This window comes from Phyllostomus hastatus, unplaced genomic scaffold (genome assembly GCF_019186645.2).
Source record: "Phyllostomus hastatus isolate PE091 unplaced genomic scaffold, TTU_PhHast_1.1 phas_contig_198, whole genome shotgun sequence".
NCBI classification, from domain to species: Eukaryota; Metazoa; Chordata; class Mammalia; order Chiroptera; family Phyllostomidae; genus Phyllostomus; species Phyllostomus hastatus.
In genome coordinates this window covers 2,530,866-2,545,035 of record NW_025333715.1, presented here as the reverse complement: position 1 = coordinate 2,545,035, position 14,170 = coordinate 2,530,866, and the positions used below count along the sequence as shown (strand labels likewise).

Here is a 14,170-nt window from a genome sequence, read left to right as displayed (position 1 = left end):
AGGGGCTTGGATCCCCTGGGGCTTCCATGTCCCTGCTGCCTTGGGACCTTAAGAGGGACACGTTGGTTCTTTGGGACTCAGTTTCCCCAGTGGTGAATGAAGAGGGAACTGGCAGAATCTCCAAAGCTGATATTCCCTTCTCCACAATGCTGTTGTCTTCTCCAGAAATCCCTAGCCCAGCCTGGGGATGAGGGTGGGGTGGGGGCGGCAGACAGTGTGCTATGAAGTCATTCCCGCATGAAAAAGGGAGGGGTCTTTTCCTGGAGAAAAGGGCAAGCCCGACACTACAGGGGAAGGGGCTCCTGTGGATCCACGACCGATCAGCAGGGATGACCTCACACCCAGCCCCGTGGGGAGACCCCACCCACACCTGCAGTCCCGAGGTCTTGCCAACAATACGAGATAGCCCCCTCCACCCCACCCTATCAGCACATCTATGATTTGGGGCCTCCTGAGAGCAGAATCACACCCAGAGGGGCAGCAGGCCCTGCTTCCTCTGCTAAGAGGGTGTGTTCAGGGGACCGCAGCCCAACAGGTCCCCCCACTTGGAGCTAAAGGTCAAGCAGAACCGGCGGGTGCAGTCAGGTGCAAGAAGACAAAGGCTTCGGGAAGTCCTCCGTGTCTGCTGGGGACAGTGACCAGGGCGCACCTGCAGGGGGGTCTGCCCACAGCCGGTGGGACCCTGGTTCTGCAAAGACGAGCAGAGGGTCTCCCCAAATTTAGCGCCCACACTCTGCAGCGGCCCCGAGGCTTCGGAGAAGACTTCCTGGAGAAGGGGCCTGGCAGAGCCGCTAAATGGAAAGAGGAAGACGAACAGAGGGAGGCACCGAGTGTCACGGGAAAGAGAAAGAGAAACAGGGACCTAAGCATGGGGGATGCTCCTGGGACCAAAACCAGAGACAGAGACATAGGGGCACAGGAAAGACCCAGACGCAGGAACCTGGGGCCACATGGAGGCAAACGCGATACGCAGGGAGCCACGGAGACAAGCGCAGAGACGGACACAGGCAAAGACAGAGATACACGAAGAGACGGACAGGCAGAGACGGCGACGCGCAGAGACACGCGGAGGCGCGCACATCCCGGCCCCGCCGACCCGGCATCACCCCCGGCCGGCCCCACTCACCGAGGCCGCAGACCTCTCGGCGCAAGCTGACGCGGCCGCGTTCCTCGGCTATGGCGCGCAGCATGTGCTGCAGCGAGCGTTCCTCGGCCTCGGCGCCGCCCGCAGGCTCGGGGGAGGTGGCGGTGGCGGTGAGGAGGGCGGGCGGCCCGGCCCGGAGCCCCGCGGGCGCCGGCGCCGAGGCGCAGGCCCGGCCCGGCGGCCGCGCAGAGGCCATGCCGGGCCCCGGTTCATCGCCCGCGCCGCTCCCGCCGGGGTTCCCGGCGTGCTCCGCCGCCCCCGCCCCGGCGCCGCCCGCCGCGAGCACCAGTGAAGCCACAATCCGCCTTTGTGCGCGTCGCCGCCGCCGCCGCCACCCGCCGAGCCCAGCGATCCCAGCGCACCTTCGCGCTGCCTCCGCCCGCGCACCTCCCGGCCCCAGGCTGCCCTGCTCCGCCCCGTCCCGCCCTGCCCGGTTCCGCCCTCGAGGCCCCGCCCCTCGTGGCCTTTAGGCCCCGCCCCAAATCGTCACGCCCCGCCCCACACCGCCGCCCAGCCACTTCCTGAGTCACCGCGGGCTTCCCTGTCTCTGCCCCTCTTCCCCAGGCCCCGCCCCCGACCCCTCGGCGTGGGCTCGCTTCTGGACTCGCTTCCAGGGCCCGGAGTCCGCGCCCGCCGGTCCCTCCCCTCCCCTTCCCACCCCGGGCCTCGTCCGGCCCCGCCCACTCCCGAGAGCGCGCCGCTGCCGACCTCGACGCCACTCTCTTACTTAAATGGCTCCCCGGGTCCCACCTCGACCTCGGAGCCCTTTGCCTTCTGACTCTCCAGGACCCCTCCACCATGCGGTCACCTTTCCCAGGCCCTAGCTCTCCCGCCCTTCCCGAGCCGACCTCTGCTCCCGAACCCCACCTGCAGGCTAGCCCCTCCCATCGCACCTTCCGGCCTCCTACCTCCTAGTGCCACACCGCTCAGGAGGAGATGGACTGGTCACCCACCCTGCTCGTTGTCCGCCCCCCTCTCTCCATCAAATCACAAAGGCTAGTTCCGCTGAGAGCTTCCTCCGAGGAACCGAGAAATAGGTCGCTCGCTCCCCCATAAAGAGGTCTCGTGGGGGGCACGATGGGCAAGCCCTTCCGGCCCCCACAGACTCCTTCGCCTGGAGTAGTGCAGAAGGGCTCTGAGCCTATGGCCCCGGCTGTACAGCGGGGGGGGGGGGGCGCCCTTGGTTGTTGACTAGGTTTGGAGGGGGAGGTAGGTCAGCTGGACACGTGACCCTGATGAAGGCCAAGGTGCAGCCGGATGTCGGTCCCTGTGCTGGTACCTGATGGGCTGGGTGAAGCAGCCAGAGACCGACCCCCCGACCTCAGCCCTGGTGGCCCCCTTCTAAGGACTGGGCGAGACCGAGATGGAGAGACAGTGTGGGGCGTGGGGGCGGGGGCAGGTCCCAGCTAGCTAGGTCTCCAAAGTCACTCCCTGCAGTCATGCCAGCTTCCATTCCTCAGACTCATCAGGGACGGTCTCCTCCCGGCCCCGCCCTGTCCCTTCTTCTCTTCCTTGTAAAACTCCCTTCCTCAGGGCTTTTTGGGGAGGCGCCGAGGCTGTGTCCTTTGCTGCCTGACGCCCCCCCACCCCCACCCCCAGGAAGGAAGGGGTGTGTCTCCTGCAGGGCTGTGTTCCCAGTGCCTAGAAAGTCGCCTGGCACATGGCGGATGCCCACTGAATGCGCACGCGTGAGACGGGTGAATGAGGAGTGAGTGAGGGGCCTGATAGGGAAGCAAGGACGTCTTCTCCGAGGGGCTGTGCGGGGGCGGGGACTGCGGGCTATGGGAACAGCCTTGGCCAAGGAAACAGGTGGTCTGGATCCTGCTTTAGGCCTCACCTCTGGGCCCTGAGCACCAGGCTTGGGGCTGGAGTGGGGGGGGGGCTGGGCTCTGTGAAGAGGTATGGAGTGAGGGGGGATTATAATGATGGGCTGTGGGTGTATCTCTCTCCTCCAGGTCTGTGTCCCCAAGTGTAAAACGAGCAGGCTGGCCTGAGGGTTCAGGTCTCCAGTTCAGAGCTTGGACAGATGAGATTGGAGCTGGGGGCATTGGGAAAGGGCTGGGCAAGGGCTTGGGGGCTGGCGAGCCCAGTGGTCATAGCCCACTTGCTTGTGAATTTCACACGGGCCTGGCTTATTTCCAACTCCACGCCTCCGCTCCCCGAGTTCCCCTTGCTTGGCATCCTGTGTCTCCACTTCCATACTCACCTCCCAGGCCCGCTCTCCCCGGGAAGCCTTCTGGGTAGGCTTAGCCAATGCATCTGTGTTCTTCTCTGCTACCCAAACTCCCTTCCTGCACCCCACTCACTCCCCTGGTTGCCCCCCTAGGTTCCGTGCCGAGGACCGGCGTTGAATGAACTCTGCCCATGCTTCCTGGCACCCAGCCCAGGGCAAGTGTGTCCAGAAAACATGTCCCCAGAGCTGTCGGGCACGTTCCGTGTCTTGATTTGGGTGCTGATTACATGGGTGTGGCCAGTTTATAAAACTCCGGCTGTGACTGTGATTTATGCACTTTTCTATACATAAATATTCAGAATATAAACAAAAATAAAGTGATTGAGCCCCAGCTGGTGTGGTTCAGTGGATTGAGTACCAGCCTGTGAACCAAAGGGTTGCCGGTTCGATTCCCAGTCAGAGCACATGCCTGGGTTGCGGACCAGGTCCCCAGTAGGGGGCGCGCGAGAGGCAACTACACATTGATGTTTCTCTCCCTCTCTTTCTCCCTTCCTTCCCTGTCTCTAAAAATAAATACATATAATTTAAAAAATGATTGAAAATCCTTGAAAAAAATTCTGGTTTCACTGTATTTCTCATGACAACGAGAAATGGCCTGCAAAGAAGTGAAATGCACTTTGAAAGGTCACTGAGAAAAAAAAAAACAGTGTGCCTGCAGACCAGCGGCCCCCTGTGACCACGCCCTCCCCTGGAACCTGTGAGGGTGTGACACCTGACACGGCAAAGGGCTTTTGCAGAAGTGAGTCTGGGTGCGGCCTGGGAGACGGAGGAGTCATCCCGGACTCTCCATGGGGGCTCAATCCAACCACATAAATTCTTGACCTTGGAGGGTATTTTCCTGTCCATAGTCAGAGAGAGTCGTGACCACAGAAGCAGACGCGAGCTGCAACGTTGCTGGCCTCCAAGACGGAGGGAGGGACCACGACTCAAGGAAAGCCGGCCCCTTCTGGAAGCTGGAGACGTCAAGGAATCAGACTGTCCCCGGGAGCCTCCGGAAGGAGCCAGCCCGGCCCGACCCTGATTTGCTGCCCCGTGAGACCCCAGCGGTACCTGCGCCCAGAGAACTGCGAGGTACCATGTTTGTGTCCTTCCCTCCTCGGTCTCCTTGCGAGGACGGTGACAGCAACCCACACGGTGAGCAACGCTGAGATGAAGGGAGTCACGGGCACTCTCGGCCCCTGCACTTCTGTCCCTGAGATTTATTTTGCAAACAACACTAGGGCAACAATAAAGCAAATTTTCACAAAAGGAAAAATCAACCTCAAGCCGACTGCTTGGACAGGCGAGTTGCTTCATGTTCCGCCCATCCGCCAGGGATGCGCTCAACTCCAGTCCCGTGTGTGTGTGTGTGTGACGGTGACAATGGTCTCGATGGCCCACGTTTTCATCTGCCACCGTTTGGGGCTGATCTTGTTCCAAGAACCAGTCGGTGCCAAGAACCAGCGCTGCCGGAGAACTCTTGTCCGGTTTTCTCAGTGTCCGAGGGAGCCCGGGGCTTGTTGGAGAAGGTGCCAGTTCAGCCGGGAGCTTCTGGCGGCCGCCCTCCTCCTCGGCCTCGGCCGGTCTGCTGGTGGCAGGTGGGCCTGGGCAATGGCTGAGGCCCCTCCCGGCCTCCTGTTCTACCCTCAGACCCCGACGTCTGTCTTTTCTCCTTGGACCCCAAGAAGAGAAGACAGGTAACTCCTGGGGTAGGTCGGGCAAGACAGCCCCACCGTGGGCCCACGGGCGCCCTTCCAAGGAACAGGTCAAAGGTGGTTCCGTGCACCCTGAGAATCTGTTAAAATATTTTGAGGGTCACGTGTGCTGTTGGCAGCTTCTCTCCCGACTCCCCCGTTATGACTCATGGGCCTCCTGGGCTCAGAATTCCTGCGGCCCTCTCGTGGTTCTAGAGGCTGGAAGTCTGAGACCTGGGTGTCTGCGGGGCTGAGCTCCCGCCGGTCGCTCCGGGGGCGGGGCCTGCCTGCCTTGTCCTGCTTCCGGTGGATGCAGGCCTCCTTGGCTTCTGGCTGCCCACTCCAGTCTCTGCCTCTGTGGTCCCAGGCCGTTCCCTTCTGTGTCTCAGATGTCCTGCCTCTGCCTTACAAGGACACTTGGCATTGCATTTAGAGCCCACCCTAAACGCAGGATGCTCCCGTCCCAAAAGCCATCACTGCTACGTCTGCGGAGACTTTTTCCCGGATAGGGTCTCTCCCATTGGCAGGCTCCTGGTCGGCACAGGTTTGCCAGCGCTGAGGGGCACCGCTGCGCCCACCACCACTACTCTTGCAGGTGCAACATCCACTCCACCCTCTCCCCTCCCCCCCGGGGCCCTGGAGTCTCCCTCAGGGGCCCACCCCCTGCAGCCCCGGTGGGGTGAGCCCCTCAGCCAGGCCTGGCCCATCTGCCAGGGCAAAGCGTCGCCCTGGCCACACTGATTGGTCCAGCGCTGGTCCGATCACAGCCAATCCCGGACTCGGGCTGTCTTGGCAAGGAGGCTGCTGGGAGGGCACTCACAGGCGGCCACTTGCTGGGAGGGGTGGGTGGTGAAGTGTGGAGCCCACAAGGACCAAAGAGGAAAGTGGAACCAAGTGTTCGCAGTTGCCAGCTGCAAACTGCGGGACCCAACACACGCCCCTTCCCACCGAGAGGGCGTCAGGGCCAGGGTCAGGGTCAGGGTTAGGGCTAGGCCCCCCGCTCCTCGGGGGGCGGTGATGGGAACAGATGTGCACCTCCAGCCCCCACTTCACCGAGGGGTGAATTACGGTGCACGTGGCTGCCAGGGCCCTCCTCGCCAGAGTGGGAAGGGAGTCCCGGGCAGCAGGGCGTGAGCACTTGGCGGGGCCCGGGGGGCCTCTGGTCCAGCCTGCTCATTGCCCAGGTCGGGGACGGAGGCCCAGAGAGGCGAGACCTGTCTGAGGTCACACAGGCAGTGTGACCCTGTGACCCTCAACCTTGGCCCAGGCCCTCCGCGCCGCTGCCCCTGGCTGCCTCAGATGAACTTGTCTTCCTGCCACAGCCCAGTGGGTCCGGCTCGGTGACAGCCCCGTGGACCCTGCCACCACCGCGCGCTGACGTTTTACTTCCTGCTGCCGGTGCTGTTCCGCTGACCGACGCACTGACTCACGCCTGGCCATGTGCACGCTCCAGCCCTGCGTCTCGGGGTCCGGAGACCGAGTTCAGGAGGTCTGTGGGCGTGGGTGGGGCGGGTCCTCGGTTTCCCCACATCTAAGGGGTGGGGGGAGGCTCGCTGCTTTCCAGGCCGTAATAGCCCAGGGTTCTCCGAGGGGGCGCCTCCCCTCCACCTCATCCCCTTGGAGCTGTGAACTGCCAGGCTCATTGGGAAACGGGAGTCCCTGGAGGCTCCAGGCCAGTTCCTTCCTGCGACCCAGAGACGCAGGCCCTGAGCTCTGTGCTCTGGTGGGGCAACGAACGCCCCTCTGGGGGGCCTTGAGACCTCAACAATGGGGGGGAGCTCTGGTCTCCAGGCGGGTCCAGGGCCTGTGCCGCTTCGGACCCCGCGGGGGTCTTTCTGCACGGAGACTCCCTTCCCTGCGAGCCCTCTGGAATGAGGGGGGACGTGGGGACCGTGCCCCGTCCTTCCCGCCGCCGTGGGGGGGGGAGGGCCGGAAGCCAGAGAACCTCAGGGTGGGGGTAGCCCAGGAGAGAGAGGACGGGGGTAGACGGGCACTTCTCCCCACCACTGCGGGGGCTTCCACTGTCCAGCCACGCCCGGAGCTTTCTGACTGCAGCCCTGCCTCCTTCCCACAGCCCCTCCTTCCCTCTCCTGCAGGGGGCGCCCAAGTCCGCCCGCTCCCCTGCCTCTGGCTGACCTCATCGCCTATCCCCCCCTTCCCTCACTTCCCTCTGCCTGGAGCCCTCTTCCCAGGCTCCCCGTGCGTCCCCCCATTCCTCCCTCAAGGGTCAGCGCACACGGCCGGCCTTCCCCGGCCCCCTGTGCGAAAGCGCCCCTGCCCTCGGGGCGCCCCTCGCCCGCTCCGGCCCCTGCCTAGCACTCACCTCCCCGGGCCCAGGAGGCCTCCTTCTGCTCCCTGACGGCGTCTGTCCCCCCCCCTTGTCTCGTTGTCATGTCTGCACACAGGAGGGGCTCCCGTCTCTTCGCTGCGCAATTTGAAGAGAGAAGGGGCCTCGGGTCTGACTGGAGTTGGGGGGCAGGGGGCGTGGGGACTCGGGGAGGGTGCAGAACCCCTGGGCGCCGGACGGCCTCCACCAGCCACTCACTGAGGTTCTGGGTCGTCTTCTCGTCCCCAAATCTGCCAGTCCTCACACCCTTTGACCTCGGAGGGCCCAGGTCAGAGAGGGTGGGCCCAGACAACCCGGTAGTGTGGCTTTCCTGGGCCCTGGGCACTGGTGCCTCTGTGGGACCTTTCCTCGGTTAATAATAATACTATTAATAACAAATAATTAAATTAAAACGGTTTTAAGACTGCCGTGACATAAAGACAAATGGATCAGAATTATATACTAAGATTTTTTTTTCTACGTAAAAGTCCGTTCTCTTTCTTCTGATCCTAATAGAACTTAGCTTAGTCCGCCGTGGGGCCGGGAGGGTCCCCCCCATGGTCAGCAGTATCCCCACTGCGCCCCCATTCCCTGTCTGAACCACCCGCGAGGGGGCGCCGCCAGGGGGCGCCAGACACCAGCGCGCGCCCCGCTGGTCAGCGGGAAGAGGCTCCGCAGGAAGGGGCTGGGGGGAGGGCGGGCGGACGGGACCGGCAGCTCACCTGCAGGCCTGGCCCCGCTGCTGTGGCTCCGTGGGGCTGGCGGCCTCCCGCAGACAGCAGGGTCGCCCGCCCGTTCTATTCGCAGGCATAGCACAAGCCTGAGTGCAGGCCTGGTCCCCTGTTGGGGGCACATACCAGAGGCCACTGATCCCTGTGTCTTTCTCACATCCACGTTTCTCTCCCTCTCTCCCTCTCTTTCTCCCTCCCTTCCCCTCTCTAAAAATAATAATAAAAAAGAAGTGATGTGTATTAAGTGCGTACTACTGTGTGCCGGGAATACAATTATCCAGAAAACGGTGGGAGGAAGTACACCGTGCCCTCGGGATGCCTTCCACTGGGAACAGGAGGGCCACCGCCTGACAGCCACACGAAACCTCGTCAGGTGAAACCGCCACAGCATGAGAAGAGGCCCCGGGAGCACGGAGCTGGGGCTGGGACTCCTCGCAGAGCGGCAGGCAAGGTGGCCCCGGGAAGGGGGGCTTCTGCTGGGGTCCGAGGGGCACGGTGGCCCGGCAGAGGGTCAGAGCCAGTGCTGTGGGCAGGAAAGGCCCCACCAAGGCCAGCAGGAGGGGGAGCAGCCCCCCCGAGGGCACAGCTGCCAGTGACTTTTACCCCAGGCCTTGTGCATGCCTGCGGCAAGGAGAGAATCTGCTAGAAGCAGGAGACCAGCTCCTGCGAGCAGAGGAGCCAGACACACCCAGTGAAGAAACGGGGAGGCAGACAGCCTGGGCCCCCCCCCTTTGCCCGACGGCCTCCGGGTCACACAGATAAGGGGACATTAATGTCTAACCCAGCTTCATTCCAGAGGTGGACGAACCAGTTTGCCCCCGTCGGCCAGCAGGCCTCAGCTTCTCCCGCCGCAAGGGGGCGGGCCCGGGCCCCCCCACCATCCTCTGCCCTCTGGCCTCCATACGGGGGGCCCCCCCAGAGCTTCTCCAGGACCCTGCAGGCCCGTGCCCTGCACTAGGACCGCACAGGGGGCAGCGCGGGGGCCATTCGGTAAACTCAGGCTGTGAATCGGCCCCCGGCCTCCTGCCGCTGCCCGGCTGTCCCTGGGTGGGGGAAGCTGCCGCTGGCTCCATGAACTCACAGAGGCCCAGGGACGGGGGATGGGTCCCTCGTGGGTGCCACCGGGGGAACGGAGGGGAGCACACCGGGGGCTGCCCACTGCTCCGAGTGCTGGGTGGCCCGGCCCCACCGCTCTCCCTCTCTGGGCTGCGCAGCCTCACCTGCGGAAGGGGAAGAGGAGGGTGTAAACCCCATGTCCTAGCTCTCTCCCTCTCCAGGCCCACCCTTCCACAGCCTTCCCCAGCTCAGTTCAGGGAGGCGGGGGCCCCCCTGACTGCCCCGTACCCACACCCCGCACCCAGACCATCAGCAAGGTCCTGGCAGCTCCCCCTTCAAAGTTCACCCATGGCGAGAACATTCCTCCCGCCTCCCCTGATGCCAGTCTGCCCCACGCCATCCCCGGCTCCTCCCTGAGGGGCGTCTGGTGTGAACCAAGACGAACTCGGCAGTTTGAAAGAGGTTCCTCTCTCGTGCTTATAGTGATGTAACAGTTCTTTCCGTCTTTCATTCATCAAACACTGATGGGCATGTGCCCTGTGCAGGGGCGAAGTCTCCGTAATAAAGAAGATCCAGTCACGACCCAGGCCGGGCTCTTATGCTGGGGTCTGGGGGAGCAAGACCCACCACCAGCACAATGTCGTCCTAGCCCCACAGGTCCTGAGCTGGAAGACTTCCTGGAGGAGGAGGAGGGATCTGGGCTGGGCCTTGGAGGACTGGAGCTGGCATGGAGGAGCGTGGAGCCGCAGAGGCCAAGAGAGAGCATGGAGAGCATGGCATCTGCCGGTGTTTAGCGGGGCTGGAGCCAGGCGTGAGGGCCGGGAGGAGAGGCGGGGAGGCTGGCGGGAGCTCCCCGGCCACGCAGCGCCCTTGGACGTGGGGGTGAGAAGCGTGGGCTTCATCCTGAACCCAGCCAGTCAGGGGCCCGCAAGGTTTCACATGAGGGCAGTGACAGCCAGGTTTGTCCTTTAGAAATTCCACTCCGGCGTCCGTGTGCAGATGCCCAGGAGGGGTGGCCGGTGGGCGAAGAGACCAAGGGGCAGTCAGGGAGTGGAGGCTGGGGTCCTGGGACCCGGGTGTAAAATCTGCCTCCCTGCTTCCCGCCCGGAGGGCGCTGGGCCCGTCTGCAGAAGGATCCAGTGAACGGTGCCTGGCGCTGCCCTGGCGCTGGGGCCAGAGACAGGGTTCCTGCCTGGGCAGAGCCTGCATCCCGGCCGGCAGTCACCCAACCTCTCGGAGCCTCGGTTTCCTCACCTGTAGAATGGGGGTGACAATCCTACCCGCCTCCCAGGCTGGATGGGATGAGTGAGCTCGTAACATAGGTAACACGCTTAGCTCGGTCCCCGACACGGGTGGGGGGTGACTTTGTTACCTGTCCAGACGAGAAGGCGTGGAGGGCGCCAAACACGTGTGTGACCGCGGAATCGCATCCCCCAAATCTGTAGGGTGAAACCTCGCCCCCCCACCCCCGGACCCCTGCAGGGGCCTGTGTTTGGAGGTGGGCCTTTAAAGAGGCGACTAAGGTAAAATGAAGTCACTTGTGTCGCCTTAATCCACCCTGACTTGATGTCCTCAGCAGAAGAGGCGACTGAGACAGACACACACAGGGACCAGCACGTGAGGACACAGGCTAGAGGCCTCAGGAGAGACCAGCCCCGAGGACACGCTGACCTTGGACTTCCAGCCCCCAGGACTGTGAGGAGAGAAGTTTCCGGCCCATAAGGCCCAGCCTGGGGTGTCTGTCCCAGCAGCCGGAGCTGACTGATTTGGTTAGAAAGAGGCGGATGGGAAGACACGCCCCAGGCAGCCGTGGCAGGCAGACCCTGAGAGGGAGAGACGGGGTTGAGGCCCGTGCTGATGTTTGTGGTGGCGCTGTGCCCCAGAGGGGACGGGGGCGGGGGGCTGTGGGCACAGGAGAAGGCGGGACCAGCCTGACAGGGGGGCCGGAGGGTGACGGCCTGGGGGCTGTGGGCGCGACCTCTCTAAGCTCCGTCAGGAAACTTGTTCACCCAGGGGGTCACCCTGCATGCCTCTGCTCTGCAAGGGGGCACCCCGAGCACCCCTACGTTACCAAAAGAAGCTGAGGCTGTGCAGAGGGGCGGGGGCCGCCTCAGGGAGAACCGGAGCCGGGCCCCTTCTGGAACCCCGAGGTGGGCCCTACTGGGGCCCGGGAGAGAGGTGGGGGGCTGTGAGAGCCGCCACTGGGAGCTGGAAGGCAGGGAGGGAGCTGGGGCTGCGCTTGGGTCTCTCTGCCTGAGTTTTGTTTTGTTTTGGTTAAAGTGACTCAATCTCTGTGGGCAGGAAAGCTTGGCTCCCAGGAACCAAAAAAAAAAAACCCTCTGAAAGCAAATTCTTGTTGGGTGGGGATGGCAGTGGGGGGGAGGGGGGCCTTGCCCACAACTTCCCTGACTTCTAAAGAAAATTGTCAGGGGAACTGGCTCGGGCCTCTCTGACCCTTGGAGAGACATTTCTGGGTCAAGAATTTCCAGCCCATAAATTCCCCGGGTTTTGAATTCACAGGAGGCCTCACAGGGCTGGGGTTTGCACGGCCTTTCACACGGCGGGGCTTCCCGGTTCGGGCCCTTCTGGGCCAGGGTTCAGAACGACGGTCGGACGGCCGGAGACGTCGGGACAGGCCCGAGTCACACCGAGGCTCGGGGCCCTGGCATCCACTCAATCAACAAGGGGGAACTTTTTTTTCCTCCAAAAAATCTTTCGGCACACCCACACAGGGGGTCGGGCCCCAGTGGGGGCACACAGGCAGGCGTCAGGGCCCTGCTGCACCGGCCTCCGTCCCTGCAGACCCGCATGGGTGTCTCCGGAACGAATCAGCCCACGGGGTCCGTGTCTCCTGCGTGTCCCCCCCCCCAGAACACTCCAGACAAAAGGCAGCCTCTGGGAAGTGGGGACTTGCTTATAAATCCAAGACTCTTTTCTCTTTTTTTTTTTTGCAGAACATGTTTGGGCCTTAGCAGATAATATTATTTTAACTTTTCCCTCAAAATGTTCTCTCCATATTTGGGCAGGACCAGCGAGCAGGGGACTTTTTATTGTTTGCGTTTCCTGCAGATGGCTGGGCTCTGCAGAAGACGGCAGTTTCCTGGGCCTCCTCCCTGGCCCCGCGGCTCCGGCCGAGCCTGCAAGGTCAGCTCTGCCGCTGGCCCCTGACGAACCCCGGGGCTCACCAGCCGCGGTCGAGCGAGAAATGCCAGTCCATGCACATTCTCGGAGGGTGGCCTCACCCCTGCTGAGGACTCTCTTATCTCCCGGTGTTTTCTTGTTCCCCGGAGGTGAAGACCTGATGATCCACTCTCGGCCTTCAGAGCCGAGTCCCCTCCCCACTGCACAGAGGGTAAACTGAGGCCCGCAGAGAGACAGAGCACATTTCTGGCTGAGCACAAAAATCGCTTTCTCCCACCATTTTCACTTTAAAATTTTTCAAAAACCTCACTGGCGTGGCTCAGTGGGTTGGGCGTCGCTCCGGACACCAGAAAGGTTGCGGGCCAGGTCCCTGGCGGGACATGCGAGAGAGAGGCAACCAATCGATGTTTCTCTCCCTCTCTTTCCCTCTCCCCTCCCCCTCTCTAAAAAATAAATAAATAAATAAATAAATAAAAACCTGAAAATTTTCAAATCAATAGAAGCATTTGTAGAACTGTGCAGTGAACACCCGCACTCACCAATTGTTAATATGGTGCTGCGTTTGCTTAACCGCTTCCTCTCTCTCCCTCACTCCGTGTGTGCGTGTGTGTGCGTGTGAGTGCGTGTGAGTGTGCGAGTGTGTTCCAGATGCCGCGACACTTCACCCACAAGACTCCGGCATGTGTCTCTTTCATAACCACAACATGGAGGTCACACCCACACGGTTGCACATCTGATCACGATTGTTATCTAACGCACATTCCGTAGTCCGCACGTCTCTCGCCGCCGTGCTGACGGTGACAGAGTGCGGCGGGCTGTTCGCTCTCATCCGAGAGCTGGTCCAGGGCCGCGGGGGCAGCTGGCTTTGTCTCCTACTCTCCTCCAGTTGATGACGTTCTCGGCTCCTCCCTTCTTTCCTTGCTGCCTCTCTCTTTCCCCACATCGACATTTTCAAAGCCTCCAGGCCGGTGGGTCGGCAGGAATTCCTCAGTTTGGACGTGCCCGAGGGCTTTATGTTGACTAGATTCGAATTCAACTTTCTTTTTTCTTAAAGATTTTATTTATTTTATTTTTAGAGAGAGAGGAAGGGAGGGGGAGAGGGAGAGAAACATCAATGTGTGGTTGCCTCTCTCGCTCCCTGCACCCACAACCCAGGCATGTGCCCTGACTGGGAATCGAACCGGTGACCCTTTGGTTCCCAGCCCATGCTCCATCCACTGAGCTACACCAGCCAGGTGAATTAAACTTTCTGGACAACTTTTAATTCAACTCCTTGGAGCCATGTACCCAGGAAGTCAGTCCGTCCCTTAATTGGTGACGTTGAGTTTACTTTATCAAATTGGTGTCCCCAGACCCCTACACACCTTGTTCCCTAGAATTCTCTCACCCTATGATTTCAACATGTGTTGAGATGATATTTTTATTAGTATTTTGTGGGTCCGTTATTACTAGGATGACGGTAAAACTTTTAGTTTCAATTTGTCATTCTTTCTACATTTTACTTAGTTTGCGTTCATCTTTAAAGAAGAAATTCTCTTCCTTTTGAAACATTTTCTAAAGCATCAGCCTTGACGTGTGGGTTGAGTACTCTCCAAGCGGCTAGATGAACTACTTCTGTTACATATTTTATGCTCACATTTACTCCGATCTGACCACTGGGAGGCGCTCCAGCGCCCCCGGTGCCAGTGCCTTGGACAGCCCATCGCACTTCCAGCTCTCCCTTCCTTTCCAGGCTCTTCTCCACTTTTCCTGAGCCGGCCCCGTGAGGCCAGGGCTCTCCATGGGGCGCTGGTGCCTTTCACTGGGGAATGGCGTTTCGTTCGGCTCCAAGAGGGCCGAGGGAGCTCCTGCCAGCAGGGGGCCATC

At 61.5% G+C, this 14,170-nt stretch overlaps 1 protein-coding gene across 1 annotated transcript in view; it reads right to left on the bottom strand.

Annotated features, from left to right (window-relative positions):
- The window catches only part of KIAA0930 (KIAA0930 ortholog), a 28,733-nt gene extending 27,178 nt beyond the window's left edge, over positions 1 to 1,555 (bottom strand). Inside the window, exon 1 of the mRNA XM_045834961.1 lies at positions 1,127 to 1,555. Coding sequence (XP_045690917.1) covers positions 1,127 to 1,340 — 214 coding nt within the window. The 5' untranslated portion in view covers positions 1,341 to 1,555. The remainder of the gene's footprint in view (positions 1 to 1,126) is intronic.
- Positions 1,556 to 14,170: the final 12,615 nt, after the last annotated feature.